Consider the following 19,292-nt stretch of genomic DNA (forward strand, 5'->3'; position numbering starts at 1 on the left):
AGCAGAAGTGAAACTAAAATATTGTTCTAATTTCCCAGGCAGTGGCGGTTTTGGGCAGGGGCAAACCGGGCAGCCGCCCGGGGCGGCACCTTTTCTTGTCACGTGGGGGGCGGCACGAGCACTTAAAAAATAAATTAAGAAAAAAGTAATCTGGCCCGCGAAGCGGTTTTCTATTATCACTGTGTGTGTACTTGGCAAATTGGCGCCTCCTGCAACTGCAGCGCCCCTGCTTGATGCTGCGTGAGAAAGGGGAAGGGGAGGGGGCGCGGGGGACAGTTCGCCTCTGGGTCTCCCAAATGGAACGGACAAGGGTGGGATCCACTGTATAGAGCAGTGATTATCAAACTGTGTGGCGCGCCCAATGTTTTAACGTCCGCATCTCTTTAACGGCGGAGCAGTAAACAAATCGCCCTTTCACCGTAGACAGTGGTCTGCAACCCGCGGCTCTGCATTGGCTTCCTGAACAGTATTGTGTGTGTCGCGGACAGCACACACAGGCGCCGGGGCTACGCTGCCTTATTCATTATTCGTGTGCAGGTCGCTCCCAGCCACACATACAAACACACTCACAAGACCACGACGTTGCAATTACAACTTTATTAACATCACACACACTGTATCAGCTAACAAACACAACCATGGACAAGTTTCTGATTCGTAAAAGTCAGGCAACCGTTGCGGCAATTGCGAAGAAGCCAAAGCTTTGCAAATATGAGGAGAGCTATTTGCAGTTTGGTTTCACCGTCACTGGCAAGACTGAGTTAATTCCTCAGTGTGTTTTGTGTGCCGAGGTGCTGGCAAAGGTGCAGCACCTCATGAGTCATTGAGTTCAGTCTCTTCATCGATGAGTCCACATCGTGATGCATCTAAGAATCGAGACATTTCCAGACTTCTAGTGTGGAACGTGATGAAACTGAACCCTTTCAGGACCCTGAAAGGGCTGCGCACAACTCCTGCTGCGCAGACGTGTGCACATCTCCTGCTGTGCACATCTCCTGCAGCGCAGATATGCGCACATCCTGCGGCGCACATAAATAAAAAATATATTTACAAAAAAAAAAAAAAAAAAATTAAATCAAGTTAATGTAACGGGTCAATTCTTAAAAAAGTTTTATACTTTTAGCAGTGTCATTTCCCCTTGATGTGTTAATGTACCTGACAGGACCAAGTCCTATAGGCTGCAGGGAGGCGGAGGAGTTTATTTAGGGATACCTTAGCTCTCCCCCTCTTCCTCTCTCTCTCTCCCCACTCCCGGTACTGTGGGTGTTTGCGGAAGGTTAGCGTGAGCGCAGCATGTGTGGTCGAAATTGTTTGTCGTGGTAAGTTGCTGGAAGTTATGTATTGTTAACGGAGATCACAAAGAAAGCCTCCGCAAATATTAACTGAAGTTTGTCCTTAGAGCCCAGCGTGAAGCTGTGTCTGTGTGCGTGTGTGCTACGGTGCCGTCACCGTGGATGCACGCTGTCCCTGCTTTATTTTAATGAAGTAAATCAAATTAATAAAAAGACTGTGTGCGCACATCCTGCGGTGCAGATCTCCTGCAGCGCACATCTCCTGCAATGCACATCTCTTGCTGCTCACATCTCCTGCGGTGCACATCTTCTGCGGTGCACATCTCCTGCTGCGCAGACTGTGCACATCATCCTGCGTTGCACATCTCCTGCAGCGCAGATGTGCGCACATCCTGCGGCGCACATAAATAAAAAATATATTTACAAAAAAAAAAATTTAATCAAATTATTGAAAAAAGTGTGCGCACATCCTGCAGCGCACATCTCCTGCGACACACATCTCTTGGTGCGCAGATGTGCCGGCGCACATCTCCTGCAGCGCACATCTCCTGGCGAACATCTCCTGCAATGCACATCTCCTGCTGCTCACATCTCCTGTGGCGCACATCTCCTGGAGCGCAGATGTGCGCACATCCTGCGGCCCACATCTCCTGCGACGCACATCCTTCATCGCACATCCTGCTGCTCAGATATTCTGCAGCACACATCTTCTGCAGCACACATCTCCTCCACATCCTGAGGTGCACATCCTGCGTGCACATCTCCGGCGCACATCTCCTGCGTCACACATATCCTGCTGCGCACATCATCTTGCAGCGCAGATCATCCTGGTGCGCACATCGGGGCACATCATCCTACGGCGCACATCGTCCTGTGGCGCACTTCCTCCTGCGGAGCACATCATCCTGCGGCACATCATCCTGCGGCGCACATCATCACTGCACTTCATCCTGCAGCGCACATCATCCTGCGGTGCATATCATCATCACCGCACATCATCGTGCGGTGTACATCATCCTGCAGCACACATCATCCTGCGGCGCACATCATCACCGCACATCATCGTGCGGCGAAAATCATCATGCGGCGCACATCATCCTGTGGCGCACTTCATCCTGCGGCGCACTTCATCCTACGGCGCACATCATCATGCGGCGCATCGTGTGGCGCACATCATCCTGCGGTGCACATCAAAGGAGGAGGCTTGGACCTAGAGCTAGAAGTTCCACCCCACATAACAGCCTTTTGATTAAATTTGATATTCCAACATTTAATAATACAGGACAAAATCGATTTATGTATGTGTGTCTAGATACAGCATTAAAGTCATGAAGTTATTTTGAGAAGTGATGGCCCATTTCAATGGCAAGATTAAAAAAAAGAATCAATAGAAGGATACGGAAGTGTATTGCATTCACTTTTTTTTTTCTTTTTTTTGGGGCATTTGTAACTTATACTGTGTTGTGCAAAATTTTGTGCATTGATTTTTGTTTTCGGGGGGGGGGGGGGGGGGGGGGGGGGGGGCGTTCGGAGGGGGTCTCGCCCGGTGCGCAATCCCATGTAGAACCGCCACTGTTCCCAGGCATCAGAAGATAGATAGATGGATAGATGGATAGATAGATAGATAGACAGACAGACAGACAGACAGACAGACAGACAGACAGACAGACAGACTTTTAAAAAGGAAAGCAAAGATAAAACTTAAGTATAAAAATATAGATCTAAAAATATAAAATCAAATATACAAGCTTGGGGGTGCAGTATCTGAAGTAACCTGCGGAGCCACAGCCACCAATGCCAACTTACTCCCCCAAATACCTTCAGCTGAACAATATTTACGGTGGCCCTGAGAGCTCAACGAACAGCAACTTAAGAAAACACATGCAAGTTGTCAAAACACAAGCAAAGTAAGAAAACATCTTCATCAATTTCACAACACAACACAACACATTACAGAAACGCGCAGCAAATAGACAAACGCCCTGCAAATGGACAAACGTGCTGCAAATAGACAAACGCGCTGCAAATAGACAAACGCGCAGCAAGTAGAGGAGAAAACACAACGGAAGTGTTTCCAGAGGAAAGCTAAAAGTGATGGACACTGCTGCGACAAAAACGTCCAATACACCATAGAAATTCGGTTCCACACAGGGTTCGGCCACCTGCGGCTCTGGAGCCGAACACGGCTCTTCAGCTCCTCTGCAGGGGCTGTACAGTACAGTGTTGTGCATATGTTTTCGAGAACGCTGAACTTAACGAATCAGTTTTCATATTATTAATGTGAAAGTAACGATGAACGTAAGTGAACGTCACGTACATTTTTTTAAATCATCACCGTATCAGGCCATCATGAAATACCAGGTGTGTGTGTGTGTGTTTGTGTATTAATTAAGTATAAAAAAAATATGTATACTAAAATATACTATACTTACATTTGAAAAAGCCTTTTTCTTATTATTATAAAGGGACAGCCTGTGTGATAGTAAAAAGGAAGAAACAGAACTGTTTGTTTTATCATAAAAAGATTTGACAACATTCTGAATGTATCTCCAAATCCAAAAAGCTCTAGAGAAAGGAAAACAAAATAACTGCCAGAAGGATGACAATCACATCAGCACTCCATCAACCAGGCCTTTGTGGTTACGCAGCTAAAAGGAATTAAAACACAAGACAATATACCTGAAGTATACAAAATGCCATTAAAAGGACTCCGAGGGCAAGACGAAAAATATTGTCTTTTCATATGAGACATATATAAAAGTAATATATGAAGTATAATAAAGTCTTTGTGCTGACCTTGACATTTATGTAGTTGGCTCAAAGCTATAACTGCTGCTAGTAATGAATTAAGGGTCTGCATACAGAATTAGTTATTTTTTAATTACATTTGCAAATCTTTCGGACAACGTATTTTGACGTTGTCATTATGATAATCAAGTACTGATGATGAGCAAATAAGACAAAGTCATCATTTTACAAAACGTGAAGAGATGTGGATAGTTTCTGAAGCCACTGTATCTAAAGCTGCTTAAGCTTTAAAGTTTATTCAAATCTTCATTTTCATATTACAATCTCTCCATTGTGTAAGATACAATATTGTTATACAACCTACAAACTTATACAGAATAACAAAAAAATATATTCGTATTATGTCCTTCAAGTATCTGTCAGCGAAAGGTGAGTGTTACTCATACAGTTGTCTTTCCATAAATAACTTAAATATCATTATACACAATACTAATGTAGTGGAATTCACAATTTGGAATCCCTGTTTGTATTCAGTTTATATGGCACCCATTGGAATCCAATGTATATTTACCTTATGTGTAAGTTGAATTATTAATAGGGCTGGAGGAGTGACATCACAGGTTATGGGTTAAAGCTGTGTTTGACACCCATGGGGGACTTGCTGCAATGGAATGACCCTTTAACTTCGGCTCGCCTCAACCACATACTTTCATTTTCTGTTGAGGGTTTCCACTTATCAAGTCAGGGTTTGATTCTCTAATCACAGGTTTTTGATCAGGACTTACAGTTGAGGAAGAATAAAATAAGAATAAAATATCTTGACTCAATCTTGTCATATTTGATGAGTGCTAGAGACGGATAAAGATTTCCATGTTTATGACCTGTTTATACATCTAGGCTTTATTACATATACCAACAAACTCTGGATTTCCCCGTCAATATATTGACATGAAGAGACATGAAGAGTATTTACAAGTTGGAAGGTCCGACAAGACTGAATTCAAACAGTTAGGAAAAAAATATGCAAGACAAAAATATATAAGGCAAACCTAATGGCCGAGTAGTGAAGCTTAACGCTGATGTTAAGCAAAAGCAACATATGCAACTTTTGCTGAACAACAGCGCTCTCTATAGCCACAGGTGGTAATTCATTCTGTTGGCCACTAAGTCTAAGCTGTTTTTATACTGATATTCCTTATGATCCCAAGCTTCTGAAACAGGCTGAACTCTGTTTACAATTCTTGCAATTTTACACGTCTCCTTGTTGAATATAAGACATGACTCCTAGTTCTAATAACTCCTAAGTTTTGTTAACGGATCTACGGTGGGGCCTGATTCCGTCAGTTGTAGCTTCTGATTATCTACCTGCTCAGAACTGTTACATAAAGCAAGAACAGGACTCCGAGCCACAGGTTGGGAATAAAATAATACAAATTCTCCTTGCAGGTCGTTGTGCCATGAACATTTTGAAGCTGTTAAGAAAAAGTACACAGTTGCATGTTGTTGCTTTAAGCTGCAGTATCAGCAATGGTCACTGTGCTCTCAGACTCCACAGAAATCCCTTGAAATGTTTTTAATTTTTTCTTATCAGATCTTCCACTGGCAAATATATGAATGACTGTGTGTTAATGGGGGTATCAAGGTTTATTCATGTAATTGATTGACAGGAGTCTCAGTATGTCACACTCATCCTTCCTCCTCAGTAGCTCTCAGGCCGGTCCAGGAGACGACAAAGACGAAAAGCAAACTCAAAGGAAAGCTTCAACATCAGTTCAGAAGATTGTGCGTGATGTCACAAATGTTATGTCCATGTTTTTCTGGTCTACGCTCCGGATGGACAGCAGGAGATCTATGGCATGGACCTGGAGCAGCCACACTGTGACTAAGGCTATGAGGATGGATTATTTTAACATGAAAATCTTGGCTTTTGCAGCTTTAATTAGGACACTCAAGAGTTAGAAAGTCACTAAGCTTGTTGACAAGTCTTTTAGTCTTTTTACAGTCTTGTTGCCCGTAAAAAAAAAGTGTACGGGCAACACCCATCCCATGCTCATTTATTCGTCTGTCACATCAGGGAGTTGGTGAGATCACTTGGTGCTGGTGTCTTGCTTCTGCTTCTTTTGTAGAAGCCGACCCAGCTCCTCTCAGTAGCTGCTCTCATGTCCAGTGAGGATGTACAGGTTGCTCAGTGCTGACGGGTCATCAGTGGGTGTGCTATGCAGGATTATGTCCCTGTACATAGAGAGAGGAGAGACATCTCAACACTCATCCACACAGCATGAAGATCTGGCACATGAGAGTAAGTGACTTCAATTACCATGTAATTGTTATTTCCATTACTGGTATACCTTTGTGATTTATTATGCACTCACTCATCTTGTACACATTATTGTTTGTTTACTACTATCCCTATTGATTAATATCAATAAGAGCGGATGTGGATTATTAAAGCTACATGGCAAAACCGATAAGGTGATACCAATATTTGGGAGTAGAACATTTCAGATACCGATACATATATACCTACACACATTACTATCATCATAGCTACTATGTCCATGATATATTTTACATTTCAATTTGACCGTTTATACTTAATTTTATAATAGATAACTAAATAAGAAAGAAATAGTGGCCAATTCAATCAGCCAACCGATACAAATCTGTCCGGCTCTACTACTACTAATAACAATTAAAATATTAAGCATTCTGGTAAAACTCTCACTAATTAATTCAGTCACTGCTATTGCTTCTGTTTCTGGAATAACTGCAGTTATTTTCCCTAAAAATACTCTCTCTCTCTCTCTCTCTCTCTCTCTCTCTCTCTCTCTCTCTCTCTCTCTCTCTCTCTCTCTCTCTCTCTCTCTCTCTCTCTCTCTATAATCTACTACAAAAACTGCTTTAGCTACTTTTGGACATTGCAGACACTACTACTGATAATATCACTCCCACTACTACTATGATACACCTGTCATGCACTTCTCTTGATACTAACACTATTTGTGCTATCAATATGATCATAAACACTGATACTATTGATACTACCGAGCTATTAATATTAGTATTACACTAAGATCACTAACATCAATTCTACTACAACTAATGAATGTAATTATAAAACAATTTATACTATTGCTACAATCCCTAATATTAACACTACTGCTATACTACCAATATTTTTCCTACAAAGGCTTCTACTACCCATGTAAGTACTGCTACCCTCATAGCTACTATGTCTAATAGTACTACTGGTAACAGTAATCCCAAAAACATTAGAACTCCTATTATTACCAGTATTACTGCCATTACTTCTACTTTCTAATCCCCTCAACAGAGAATGTCACTGATAGTGTCAGATTACCGTGGACGTACCTGCTTGTTCCCAAAACTCTGAAGACTCGGCTTTCATCTGTAATTTCTTGTGTCACCTGCAGATAAAGTTGAAAGTTCATAGACAAGGCAGTGCACATTTGAGTGAGTGACAAACACAGGACATCCGATGAGTCCGAGCCTCACGTTAATCCTTGATGTACTCACCTCATTGGAATGAAAGCTCTTCCCTTTGAGGCCATGTTTCCAGAAGGCCAGCACACTGTCCTGTAAGCACACTGTGAAAACACATCACGTCACCCGAGTGTCCGCAGCCACACCAAGTCTCACTCACTGCGCTTTTACACATGTTGGTTTCTACCTAGTGTTTCGATGGGGAAGTCGAAGACCATTTCAGCAGCCAGCTCCTTGGCTGGAAGACCTCGCAGGTTCACGATCCGAACAGTTTCTGTCCAATGAGCATTGACATTCAGTTACGGTTGATTAAGAGTCGGCGTGACAGGATGGCATGGAGGGTTTAGAAGATGCATTGAGATGGACGTGACTTACTTTCTACTGCGATGAGGACGGTGTCTCTGTCCAGCTGGGTCACCTGCTCGGCCCTCAGCGCTCCACTGTCTGCAGACGCACAGAGAGACACAGAGGAGATTTGACTTTCACCTTTGAGCTGAGCTGCATTTGCTGCAGTGGAGGAGCACAGCGGTCAGTCCTACCTGGGACTGAAACCGGGGTGCCGTTCAGCTCGATGATATCAAACTGGAGCTGCTGGCTGGTCGAGGGTTTCCCATTACTGCACTCTCTCACTCCAACACACAGCTGAGGGAACTCGTCCGTTACCAGCACCAGCAGCTCAAACACAGGCAGAGAGTCGGGCAGCCTCATTGCGATGTGCTGCAGGTGGAGTAAGAACAGTCAAGTAATATAATGGTAACAATGTTCTGAGGGGAGATACTTCTTAGATTCAGGTAAACCTGGCAAGTATGACGTGACACAGCAAATATTGAATGTTTTACATGGAAATGTGACTGAAAATATTCACACAAAGAGTACTTTAATTGTACTGTGTATAGTGTTGTTTAAACTCTCTGGGCATATGCACCACAAACACACTGATAAATGCATTTATATAGCACTTGGCTAGTCTTGGTGACCCCACAAAGCGCTTTACAGCACAATCAATACAATCAGTGATTTTCAGTGGGACAGTATAGTTATATTCTGTGACAATAAAACACAATAACCAATCAAAATGGGCCTGGATGAAAGCTGTTATTTTGTGGAAATTGTATCAAATTTTTTTATAAATTTCTTTAAGGTGAACCAGAGCAGAATAGTCTTACAAAGAATAGAAAAAGCAGGGATTACTGTAAAAAGCCTGACATGAACAAACCTCCCAGACTGAGGCTAAATCAGTCATGTGAGCAGAATAAGCTGTATGGTTAATTACAGACAAAACAAGATATCAAATCTGAAGCTGGATTATTGAAACTGGATTATTCAAGAATTTTTGTTATATATATACCAAAAAAACTGAAATGTAAGAACAACAGTTTGATGTTTCCAGCAATGCATATTACCTTGTATTAATTGTACATAATAAAACAATGTTACAGAAAGTAAAAAAACAAACAACTATGATTCCGGTTCTTGATCTGAATTCACTTCCTCTGCAGAGGTAATGAATACTACATAACTTACCAAATAATGTAAATACACAAAGCTGTATTTCACTGAAGACCATTGAAAGTGCAACGTGTCAGTACACACCTTTAGATGCATGAACTTCTGGAGAGGCTCATACCACAGCAGCAGAACCAGGCCGGACGGAACAGCCCCACACAGAAACGTACTGTCTGTGTACGGGTTTCTTGCTGAGAGAAGGGAGAAAAATCGGAGGAGTCAGTATTTTTTATTTCGGAATAATCTATTAGCAAGTCAGTTATTATGAAGTAAATTCTGCATCACTTACCTACGCTACATGTCCTACAGCCTTTAGTGTCGGGAATCTTCACAGATATGGCATACTTTCTGTGGAACCAGAGATAATACGCTGTTAGCTGTCTCTGCAGCACTACCACTATACTCTATACTTTTAAACAAATCCAACTAACGTCCTGCCCTACCTGGTGCTGATCCTCTCAGTGAAGCGGTTTGTGCTGAGTGACAGACTGCTGTGTTTCTTCTGCACATGTCCCCCCTGTTCAAACAGAGCCGTCAGATTGTGGGAATAAAGCTGCGAGGACTTCCCTGCGGGACGGAGATTTTATTAGAGCGATGGATGTAATACAGAACTCTGTGTCCTCTGGTGAAAAAACACATGTGGATGGGATTTTTTACCTGAGACAGACATCAGCACATTGTTCATTACATACAGCCACGTGCAGCGCTGAGGCAGAAGCTGTTGGAAGATAGAAAAGCCAAGTCAGTGGACTTTTATTGTGGAAACACTACATACATCTATATATCCCAACAATGCTGAACTGAAAGCCAAGGTGACAGGAGGGTGGCAGAACATTTGAAACTTTGACAGTTTAGTGGTGATTGGCTCAAGGCCAGTGTGTCAGGCTGTGATTGGATGAAGAGAGAGTGAGCCTTGAGATAGCAGGAACTTTGTGTGTGACTTAAGAGAGGTACAAAATATCAATACGGAAATATGTCGTCGACCTGCCTCATGAGAAACAATTTTCAATAATCTATGTTTTGACATTTTGGTGTATATACTGTTTATAGTTTAGTCTATCATATATTCTAAACAGCAGAGATGTCGATGATGGTGAAGTTGAAGGAATGATTCTGCGGGCCCAGAACTAGCCTGTATATTAAAGTTTATTACAAAGAAGCTTACAGGTCAGGACGGGCATCTAGATACCCGGGAAACCACAGCCAATAGTGAAGTCTAACTTGCAGGGGTCGAGCACACAATATATATAGAGGTTGCCTACGCCTATGACAACGTCCCACATCCCGTGGTTTAGCAGGACATGACTGCATGTGTCTGAGCATATAATATGTAAAGGAAATTATGAATTCATCAGGAAATGCCTCGTGCTTAATAGACAAAGTCCCATGTTCTATACTCATCCATTAACAGGTCAGAGATCATTCCCTAGGGGGAGAGAACTGTGATTCTGTTTTATACCCAGGTTAAAAATATCTACTTAGTTGAATATACTACAGAACTTTTACCAGTTTATGGTTATTTTACATTGAATTGATGACATATGTGGACATTGACAACTTAAAGTGTGCTTGTAAAAAACAAGAGAGGTACTAAGATAAAACTTTGTCTGCGTCAAAATCTGCAAACAAATCCAAACAAATCCTGCACTTTTCATGTGCACTTTGTATTTTTCTTCACTAAACAGATATCGTGACGTATCTTTATATAATTGTCTTGCAGTATATCGGTTATAGCAGAATCCCTGTATATGAGGCAATGTATCGCGTATCATATTGTGAATTACCCTGCGATTCCCACGCTTACTTCACAGGCATGAAGTCAGTCTTCCTGACTGAACTTTTGCTAAGGTTCATTTCTTCAGACTTATAGTGAAACAAATTAGAATTTCGTATAATATCTGCACCCCCTCTCTTAGGCTTCTCAATCAGCCCGAGCTTCTTCTGATCCTTGGACAAAATGAGGCCCAGAACGTATGAACCATCTTTTGGTTCTTTTTCATGGTGTCCAATGGAAAAGAAGAACCACTTAAGTTACTAATTTTCAAACTGAGCTATATTAAAGTGTATTACAGTGTATTTTAAATACATGTGTCTGTGCCTGTCTTACCTTCTCTAGTGTATCCTCATGAAGTTCATTGAGGTTCAGAGTGTAGATGCCTTCCTCTGCCCCGAGAATAAGGTACTGATCTGAGAAGTAAAGGTGTTTATCAAACGGACAACAATTAAAGTTTTTACTGCCCAACAAAACAAGACAATCTCATACATGTGGTGTAATTTGTACAGTTGATGTGATTTCTTATGGAGGATCATAAGTGTCACCAAAATCAAAATATTGAATTAATGACAAATTGAACGATAAACATAGGCATTCATGAATTTGTTTACAAGAGCAGGGGAAATGGCAATAGGAGAGGAAGTAGCCTTTATTCATCTGTATTCTTAATCCAAATTCAATTATGTATTCAATTAAAATATACAAATATAAATTAATTAATGTATTGAAATGATGATCTTATTAACAGTTTTAGGTTGTTTTTGTACTTTTAAATATTCATTAATGGATTCATATTTCAATATTAGTTATTTATTAATATTTTCTCATGACACTTGTAGTGCTTTATAATAATTTCTGGCCAAACTCATCAAAGGAAACTCTCCCCTCAGAGCTTCAGGACCTGAAGAGACCTCACTGTCCTACCTCTTGTCTTAGGTAAAATCCAGGTGACAGCACAGTGGATTTGAAGTGGACAACCATTGAAGACTTTGGAGAAGCAGGCTCCCATCTACAAAGGCAGCACAGTAAATCAATCACTCATGGTCTGTCATGCTAACAGGGACACTTGGATTTTTGGTATTGGCATCCCTTCACACAAAAAACATTTATTTAAAGTTGCAGTTGGATATTTCTGAATATTCCTGACTTCAGAAACTGGATTCTGAGGTTGAATGTGTGTGTGATGTGTATGAATTTGTTTATACATTTGTGGAATGGAATGGAAGAATTTGGGTGCAGCCATTAAAAAATCTGCAGGACCCGGTATAGAGAGAAAGAGAGAGGGAGGGATTCAATCTTTATGAGGGGGTCAGTGTTGATATTGTGTCAGTGGTCAATAAAAAAACAACATATGCACACAGAGGAGAGTGAAAACACTTTGATCCATCGTGAAGCCGCACCATGTCAGAGGACGTCAGCTCAGTTGGTGGCGCTTCAATGTCACATTTGCGTTGACACAACTAAAGGAATGTGGCCCAAACTATCTCCAAATGAGGTCTGAATGATTTCGGAATGGATTGAGGACGTATATGAATGGGTTCAGACTTGAACATCACCATAATACCAGGTCTGAAACTTTTCCGAGGGCAACTCATACCTCGCCATTGAAAAATTTGTCTTGTTAGTCATCAGAGCATTGTCTTTGGTCAAGTTTCAGTGTAGGTGGCATGCTGTTAGATTTCACACTTACATGGACTCGAGGGGTAGGAGGAAGTCCATGACAATCAGCCCTCTAGAAATGTCAAGGGTTACACGGGACAAAACAAAGGGGAGGATAGAGACCATCCATCAAACACAAAAAAATCCACATCTTTGGTTGCATGATTTTTTTCATCTTACCGACACACAGACTTTTAAAGGAAAATGATGAATTCATTAGGAAGTTATTCGGTTAGCAAATCACACAAGCTTATTGATATTTGCTTCTGTTAGGAAGACGCAGATGTTTGGTTGGAACTCACAGAGTTCTCTGTTTTTTTCCTTAGTGTGCTCCATTCGGGTGACAGTGGTGTCTCTTGTCTCGAGGGAGAAACATTGGTAGCCCTCCTCTTTTCTGCTGTTACATCGTCCCCCTCTGGCAGACACGGGTCACTGCAGCGCTGTCTGATGTCCTGTGTGGCTGAGCACCTAGCCAAGACTTATTAAAAAGAAAAAGTTAAATGGTTGGACCCCCAAAGATTTTCTTAGTTTCTGAAAATCAGACATGTTGGGGACAGAAGATGATCCCTTGAAGCAGCAGTGTGTCGTACCTGTAGTGGAGGGGGGGTCAGTGATAATGGCGGCGTCAGGGCCAAGTGTGCAGCTCGGCCTCAGCGTCAGGTCCCTCTCATCTGTGGTGGGGGTTAAAGAGCTGAAGGCCGGAAGGGACGCTGTGGTCGGACTGAACAGACCACTCTTCTTACCTCCCTAAACAACAACAAGCAAACACGTGACTCACGCTGAGGGGATAATGTGGATATAAAATATTGAGATACCCCTGCCAGGTTAAAATGCCAGGTATTTGTTATGTAAAAAAAATGAGATTGAGATAAATCATGTCAGAACTTTAACTGCCTTTAATAACCTGTACAATTCAATTGAAAAACAAACTGAAATCTTTAGGGGGTAAAATACAAATAGCAAACTAAAATACTGTGATTGCATAAGTGTGCAGCCCCTTAAACTAATACTTTGTTGATGCACCTTTTGAGTTTATGACAGCATTCAGTATTTTTGGCTAGGAGTCTGGTATTTGGAACTTTTCATAATTCCCTCGACCTTGACTAACTAGAAAACAGCCCCAAAACATGATGCTGCTGTTGCCACCACCACGCTTTCCCTTGGGGGGATGTTCTTCTGGTGATGTACACAAACATATCTTTTGGAATCAAGGCCAAAAGGTTCAACCTGGGTCTCATCAAACCAGAACACGTTTTCTCACATGCTTTCTGGAGACTTGATAAAGGTTTTTGCAAAAATGTGTAAGAACAGGCTTGTGTCTTGCCACCTTACTCCATAGACCAGACAAAAGAAGGATATTTGAGAAAGACCTTCAGCCTCCTCGTCTTGTCTTTTCATTCATTTTGGAGTGACGTCCAGTTCTTGGTAATGTCACTGTTTTCTCCACTGCCATATTTCTTTACTTATCGATGACGGTCTTCTCTGTGTTCCATGATATATGTAATGCCTTGGAAATCTTTCTTCACCTGACTGATACCTTTCAACAATGTGATCCCCTTGATGCTTTGTAGGCTCTTTACGGACCTTGGCTTTTGCTGCAAGATGCAACTAAATAAATGTCAGGAAAATCCTCCTAGAACTTATTGCTATATTGCATGAGTTTAAATGGGAGTTGTTAATTCTGACCACAGTCACACCCCCAATTATAAGAGGGTGTGCACATTCAAGTGACCATACTATAAAAGTTCTGTTTTCTTTTTTTGAGTTTTTCCCCCCTAAATGATTTCAGTTTGTTTTTCAACCAAAAGTTCTGACATTATTAATCTTGGTGTTGTTTTTTTATACCACAACAACCTGGAATTTTAACATGGGTGTTTAGACTTTTTATATCCACTGTACACCATGTTATAATGTTGACATACGAATAATACTCATTTTAATAATACGCCCTGTACGTACTTTTATAGTTTTTGTGCAGCAGCAAAACTTTATTTATGAAGCGGTTTTATAAAACAAAGTAACAAAGTGCTTTGCATGATTAAACAGGACTGGAACACAAGGAACTATAATAAGAAAGTAAAATGAGACATTTCTAGTGAGATAAAACAAAAGTGAGTGGGACCATTAACTATCGTTGAACAGGTTTATCGTTGTAGATTAAAACACAAAGCAAGTAATTTACCCAGGACCTAGCTGCATTCCTGAAAGGGGACCAAGCAAGCCCAAACTTTGTGAATGCCCCAAAGCAAGGCTGTTACGATATCACAGTACAGTGAATACATATCATAGCGAACAAAAAAAAATGAAATGAGACAAGTTGTTTCTAATCCTAGACTGAGAAATCCAGCTAAATATAATGGATTCCACATCTGTGAATGATCAATAAAAAGACATAATAAAGACGTTAAAGTCAGTGGATACATTGAAACTTTGGGCCTAAACATGAGAGTGTAACACAACTTCAGCTTATAGCAGCAGTGATTACCACTTACGTCAGTAGATGGCGCCCTCCTAATGGTTAAACTTCTGAAAGACAACGGAGAGACAAGGTTGTGATCAGTCTCTAAAATCTAAGAATCAAGTCATGTACTGAGAACATCGTCATGACAACAAGATGGACAACAAAGGCAGATGCTGAAAAGGCGGAGGTCAGGGTAACAGCAGCACATACACAAAAATCTACATGAAACACCGCAAACAAACAAACAAACAAACAAAAAAAAAGAGGCAGACGAAAGCCCAAAAAGCTGAGAACCAGAGGGTTTGTGCCGAATTCGCAGGACTGGGGGGGGTCTGGGGATGGGATAAGCAGAAAACGTTCACAAACCCACTGACTATGTCAAAGATGTTGCCGTTAGCTGACATTTACATGATAAAAAAAAAATCAATCATCACAAGCAGCTTAATTCAGGTAAATTCAAGTGGGACGGCGGGACACTGCTGTTAGGAGATGCCGGAGGTGATGGAGGTGGCCTACCTCAGCTGCAGAGCTTGCTCGACACATTCCAACAGGCTCCTGCAACAGGAAGACCTGGTGTTTATCTGACTACGGGCCTGAATGGCCCATAACAATGGGAGGGAAGGAACCAGAGGTCGACTCCTATCGGTTCCTGAAGCCCGATAATCATGCTGATACACGAACAGAATCACAAAGCTCAATCTGCTGTTACTATGTGCCACATTTTTATATTATAATTCTGGTTTGCAATGAACTCCTGTTTTGGCCATCCTACTGTCACTAAATAGAACATTACACTCACTAGGTTCATCTCTAAGAAGGGCTGTTGCCAGATAAAATCGAAAATGATTGATGTTGCTATTTATACCAAACTTGGGACACGTGTTCCCAAAAATGTATATATGGAAGAACAGTTGAAGGGCAAAGTCTATCACACACATTTCGTTTTATTCTATCAATCAGATATGGCACCATTCCCCGAACTAAAACACAGTTAGACTTCCACAAGAACCACTTGAAATGTCAAACTAAAAACCAAAGACCTAAAACTTGACGTAAAACTTAGACCTGGTAACATCCCCCAGAATAGTGAGGACATGACCTCATTGTTCCCAGGGTGTGTGGCCGAGACCACAATGTTCCTGACTCGGGTCCAGCGGTGGAACTTTGTTTTTTTTTTCATTTTCCGACTGTTGACTCTAATTAAGGCTTTAAAACACTGAAACAGTTCAGCGTGTAATTGGAGTCTCTTTGTTTCAAATGGTTGGTCGATTTTGCAAGTAGCAATCTCAGATATCTATTTTGACTTTGCTTCTTGTACGTGAACCAGTTATCATATGCTCTCAGTTATGTTGTTCAGACATTATAACTTACACACGCTTTGAGAGGGAGGAATGTTCTGTTCACTGGTACTGACCCACAATATTCTTTTATCGTATATGTGTGTTGATTTCCTTTTTAATGATAAATAAGTGGTAATAAAGTACATTATTGTCTTGATTTATACATTAAAAAAAATACCAGGACTACTTTAAAGTCCCCACCTGTACCCTGAGGTAACCAAAGAAATAATCCCTGAGATGCAAATGTTCCCAATTTGGAATCTGTGGTTTAGGTAGTCTGGGTAACTGTTAATTATTTTTTCCAGCTTCTCCGATCACCAGCTGTTATTTGACTTTGTTGCTACAGTGTCACCATATTGTGATCACCTTGGTGCATACAATGTTGTAATAAGAGAGAGAAGTGATGGCCAAAACAACTACAAAAATAAAAATGTGAATTATTCTCTTCATCCTAATAAACATTATTACTACCGCGAACCTAAATACAGATTATAACTTATTCATACAGGGAGGCTAACATGACTAAATTAAACATTTAACTTTCAATAAATCATTGTCACTATGAAGGATCCCTGCTGGTATTTCAAATGTGTCTCAGTCTATTAAAAAGTCTGAGGGGGTCATTACGGTGACATTCTCTGACAGCTATGGAGCCCAATGATCCATTAATACAATACCCAAAGCTATTAGTGGTCACACTCTCACTTACAGATCACCTGACACCCATCTGCCTAAAAATAGATTTTTTGTTATCATCACACAATAATAATTTAATGATTTGATAAAGATTATTGTTAGTAGTATGTTCCACTGATTTTTTTTAAGCTAAATCACAGAAGCCTAAAAATGATCTTCCATTTTGGAACACAGTTTTTTAGAGATCAACACATGGGAGGTAATCTTTGGACATAATTAAAATATATATTGATGTAAGAGGTGAATTAGAGAATTTCCCCCGATAGGTGTTCTTAGGATAACTACTGATTACTTTTAAGGGCGACATCTGGGACAGTGGTCAACAACGATAACCCACAATAATCCCAGTACAGAATGAAATGAAAAAAAAGAGAGTCTTACGGTGAGTTGTCTTCCTCTCCAGACAGACTCCAGTCATCTTCATAAGAACCCTGCTGAAAGGAAAAGCAAAACACAACCTTGGGTCTTATTCTAGTTCTGGTGGATGCCACGCTCACAAAACTATCCTCCAGGAAAAACGTGCATTACCATATCAGGATAAGGCTCTGTGACTTTTCTTAGCTGGGGTCCAAACTTTACTTGGTCGACTGCAAAGAAAATGATGTGAAATGAAATGTCCGTTAATGCATGAACCGTGGATTTGATCAGATTAAGAAAATAAAGTGCAGGACAATGTGTTCCCTAACATTCCAGGCGATTCGCACTCAACCCTCAAGTGCATTGATTACCTGTAGTTAGAGCTATGGATGCACTCTGCATCCACACATCACCTAACACACATCGATAAAGAGCTGACACTGCGGAAAACACTGCAGCCGTGACCCCCCACAGCAGCAGCTGAGCACTTAGGGGAGAGCGAGGTAATGTGGGACATTTTTTACATTTGCTCCCCTCTAGGTGAGCTAAACTGATATATCAGTAAAGTTTACACATTTCCCATTAATTCAGGATGTTTTCTATCAATGGAAATGATCAGAGTGTCTTCGGGACAAAGGGCATTGAAAATATGATTGTTTAAAAAAAAGTGGTCTTGTGTCCCACTTTATCCCGGCTACGGGGTAAAGTGGTCCACTTACTTTTTCCACTTTAAAACTACCATAGTTAAAATCCCGACAGCTAGATTGACAACCACTGATATCGGACTAGTAACAGAATCATGGGGATTGGTCAATTAAGCACATTTATGATTATTATGATTCATGTGATCTCTTGCACACCCTAGCTTACCTGCACATTGTTTCTCTGTCCAATTGGCAGGGACAGGGATATTGTTTTTCTCTGCGTATTCAAATGCCAGTTCACGGCACTTAACTGGAGCAAGGCCATGGAACTGGTCAGCTAGTTGTTTCAAGTGTTTGGCAAGCTCCTCCTCCATCTCATCTGTGAATATTCTCTTTACCTCAGCTACTGCACCCCAGGCTACTGATTTTACTTTCCCTTTCTCTTTTTTCTTTATGAATATTTTGAGGGTTGTCTTATCAATATTTCTATCCCTTCCAGCTTTTCTTAAGGACTTCTTTCCTTGCATGATCTCAGCGGCTGCACTCTCCATCTCTGCGAGGGGTGTTTGGCCCCAGGTTGTCTTCCTGGTGTATAGTTTCTTGGCATGATTGCTTTACTACAATGTTTATGACATTAAAAATAAAACATATATAATGTAATATAACACTAGAATATGTTTAAGACTAAACTTAACTTGTGCTTCATGGTTGGGTAAAGTGAGACAGTGTCTCACTTTACCCCACAGCATTTGTCCCACTTTACCCCGAAGCCACAATTTTAGAAAAAACAACATCTCTTATCAATTCAGGCTAATCTTCAGCTAGCATCAATCACATGGTCTTATATGTTGGAAGTTCACCAACATGTATGATATAATTTTTTCTACCTGAATCAATTTGTTTTGACACAAGAGTTGATTAAGTTCAAAGCAAGAAAATTTACTTTTACATGCAAAAAAACATACTTTCCACAGCACCAGCACCAACTTCTCCTTCATGGCAAGGGGGGAATGGGAAGGGCTTTTAAACATAATAGTCACATGACCACAAATGTGTTCCGTTGCCTAGACACAGGGGGTGTTTCACATCACCCGATGTCCCACATTACCCCGCTCTCCTACACAGTGACTAAGCACAATTACTCTTTTTTTACCCCCACCAGGGAGGTTATGTTTTCACCCCTGTCTGTTTGAAAACTGGAAGGATTATCATGAAACTTGCTGGAAAGATGAATTATGAGTCAGGGCAAGACACAAAAAAATGTTGTGGATCCTGATCAGGGCGGTGGATCCAGAAACCTAACCCTTTTTT

General features: G+C 41.0%; 1 protein-coding gene across 4 annotated transcripts in view; it reads right to left on the bottom strand.

Annotated features, from left to right (window-relative positions):
* Nucleotides 1–4,289: 4,289 nt before the first annotated feature.
* Nucleotides 4,290–19,292, bottom strand: part of map4k2 (mitogen-activated protein kinase kinase kinase kinase 2) — a 33,249-nt gene continuing 18,246 nt past the window's right edge. Inside the window, exons 14-32 of one of the 4 annotated variants that reach the window (XM_053416052.1) lie at nt 17,509–17,567; nt 17,362–17,411; nt 15,461–15,499; nt 14,976–15,009; nt 13,074–13,230; nt 12,786–12,961; nt 12,515–12,556; nt 11,749–11,833; nt 11,158–11,237; nt 9,708–9,768; nt 9,494–9,617; nt 9,340–9,398; nt 9,138–9,241; nt 8,084–8,261; nt 7,920–7,988; nt 7,732–7,818; nt 7,578–7,648; nt 7,413–7,468; nt 4,290–6,272 (exon numbers count right to left, since the gene is read on the bottom strand). In XM_053416052.1, coding sequence (XP_053272027.1) covers nt 6,185–6,272; nt 7,413–7,468; nt 7,578–7,648; nt 7,732–7,818; nt 7,920–7,988; nt 8,084–8,261; nt 9,138–9,241; nt 9,340–9,398; nt 9,494–9,617; nt 9,708–9,768; nt 11,158–11,237; nt 11,749–11,833; nt 12,515–12,556; nt 12,786–12,961; nt 13,074–13,230; nt 14,976–15,009; nt 15,461–15,499; nt 17,362–17,411; nt 17,509–17,567 — 1,619 coding nt within the window. In that variant the 3' untranslated portion in view covers nt 4,290–6,184. Of the gene's footprint in view, nt 6,273–7,412; nt 7,469–7,577; nt 7,649–7,731; nt 7,819–7,919; nt 7,989–8,083; nt 8,262–9,137; nt 9,242–9,339; nt 9,399–9,493; nt 9,618–9,707; nt 9,769–11,157; nt 11,238–11,748; nt 11,834–12,514; nt 12,557–12,785; nt 12,962–13,073; nt 13,231–14,975; nt 15,010–15,460; nt 15,500–17,361; nt 17,415–17,508; nt 17,568–19,292 lie in introns of all 4 variants that reach the window. The other 3 variants (XM_053416050.1, XM_053416054.1, XM_053416053.1) reach the window with 3 other exon arrangements.

Source organism: Pleuronectes platessa, chromosome 23 (assembly GCF_947347685.1).
Source record: "Pleuronectes platessa chromosome 23, fPlePla1.1, whole genome shotgun sequence".
Taxonomy (NCBI): Eukaryota; Metazoa; Chordata; class Actinopteri; order Pleuronectiformes; family Pleuronectidae; genus Pleuronectes; species Pleuronectes platessa.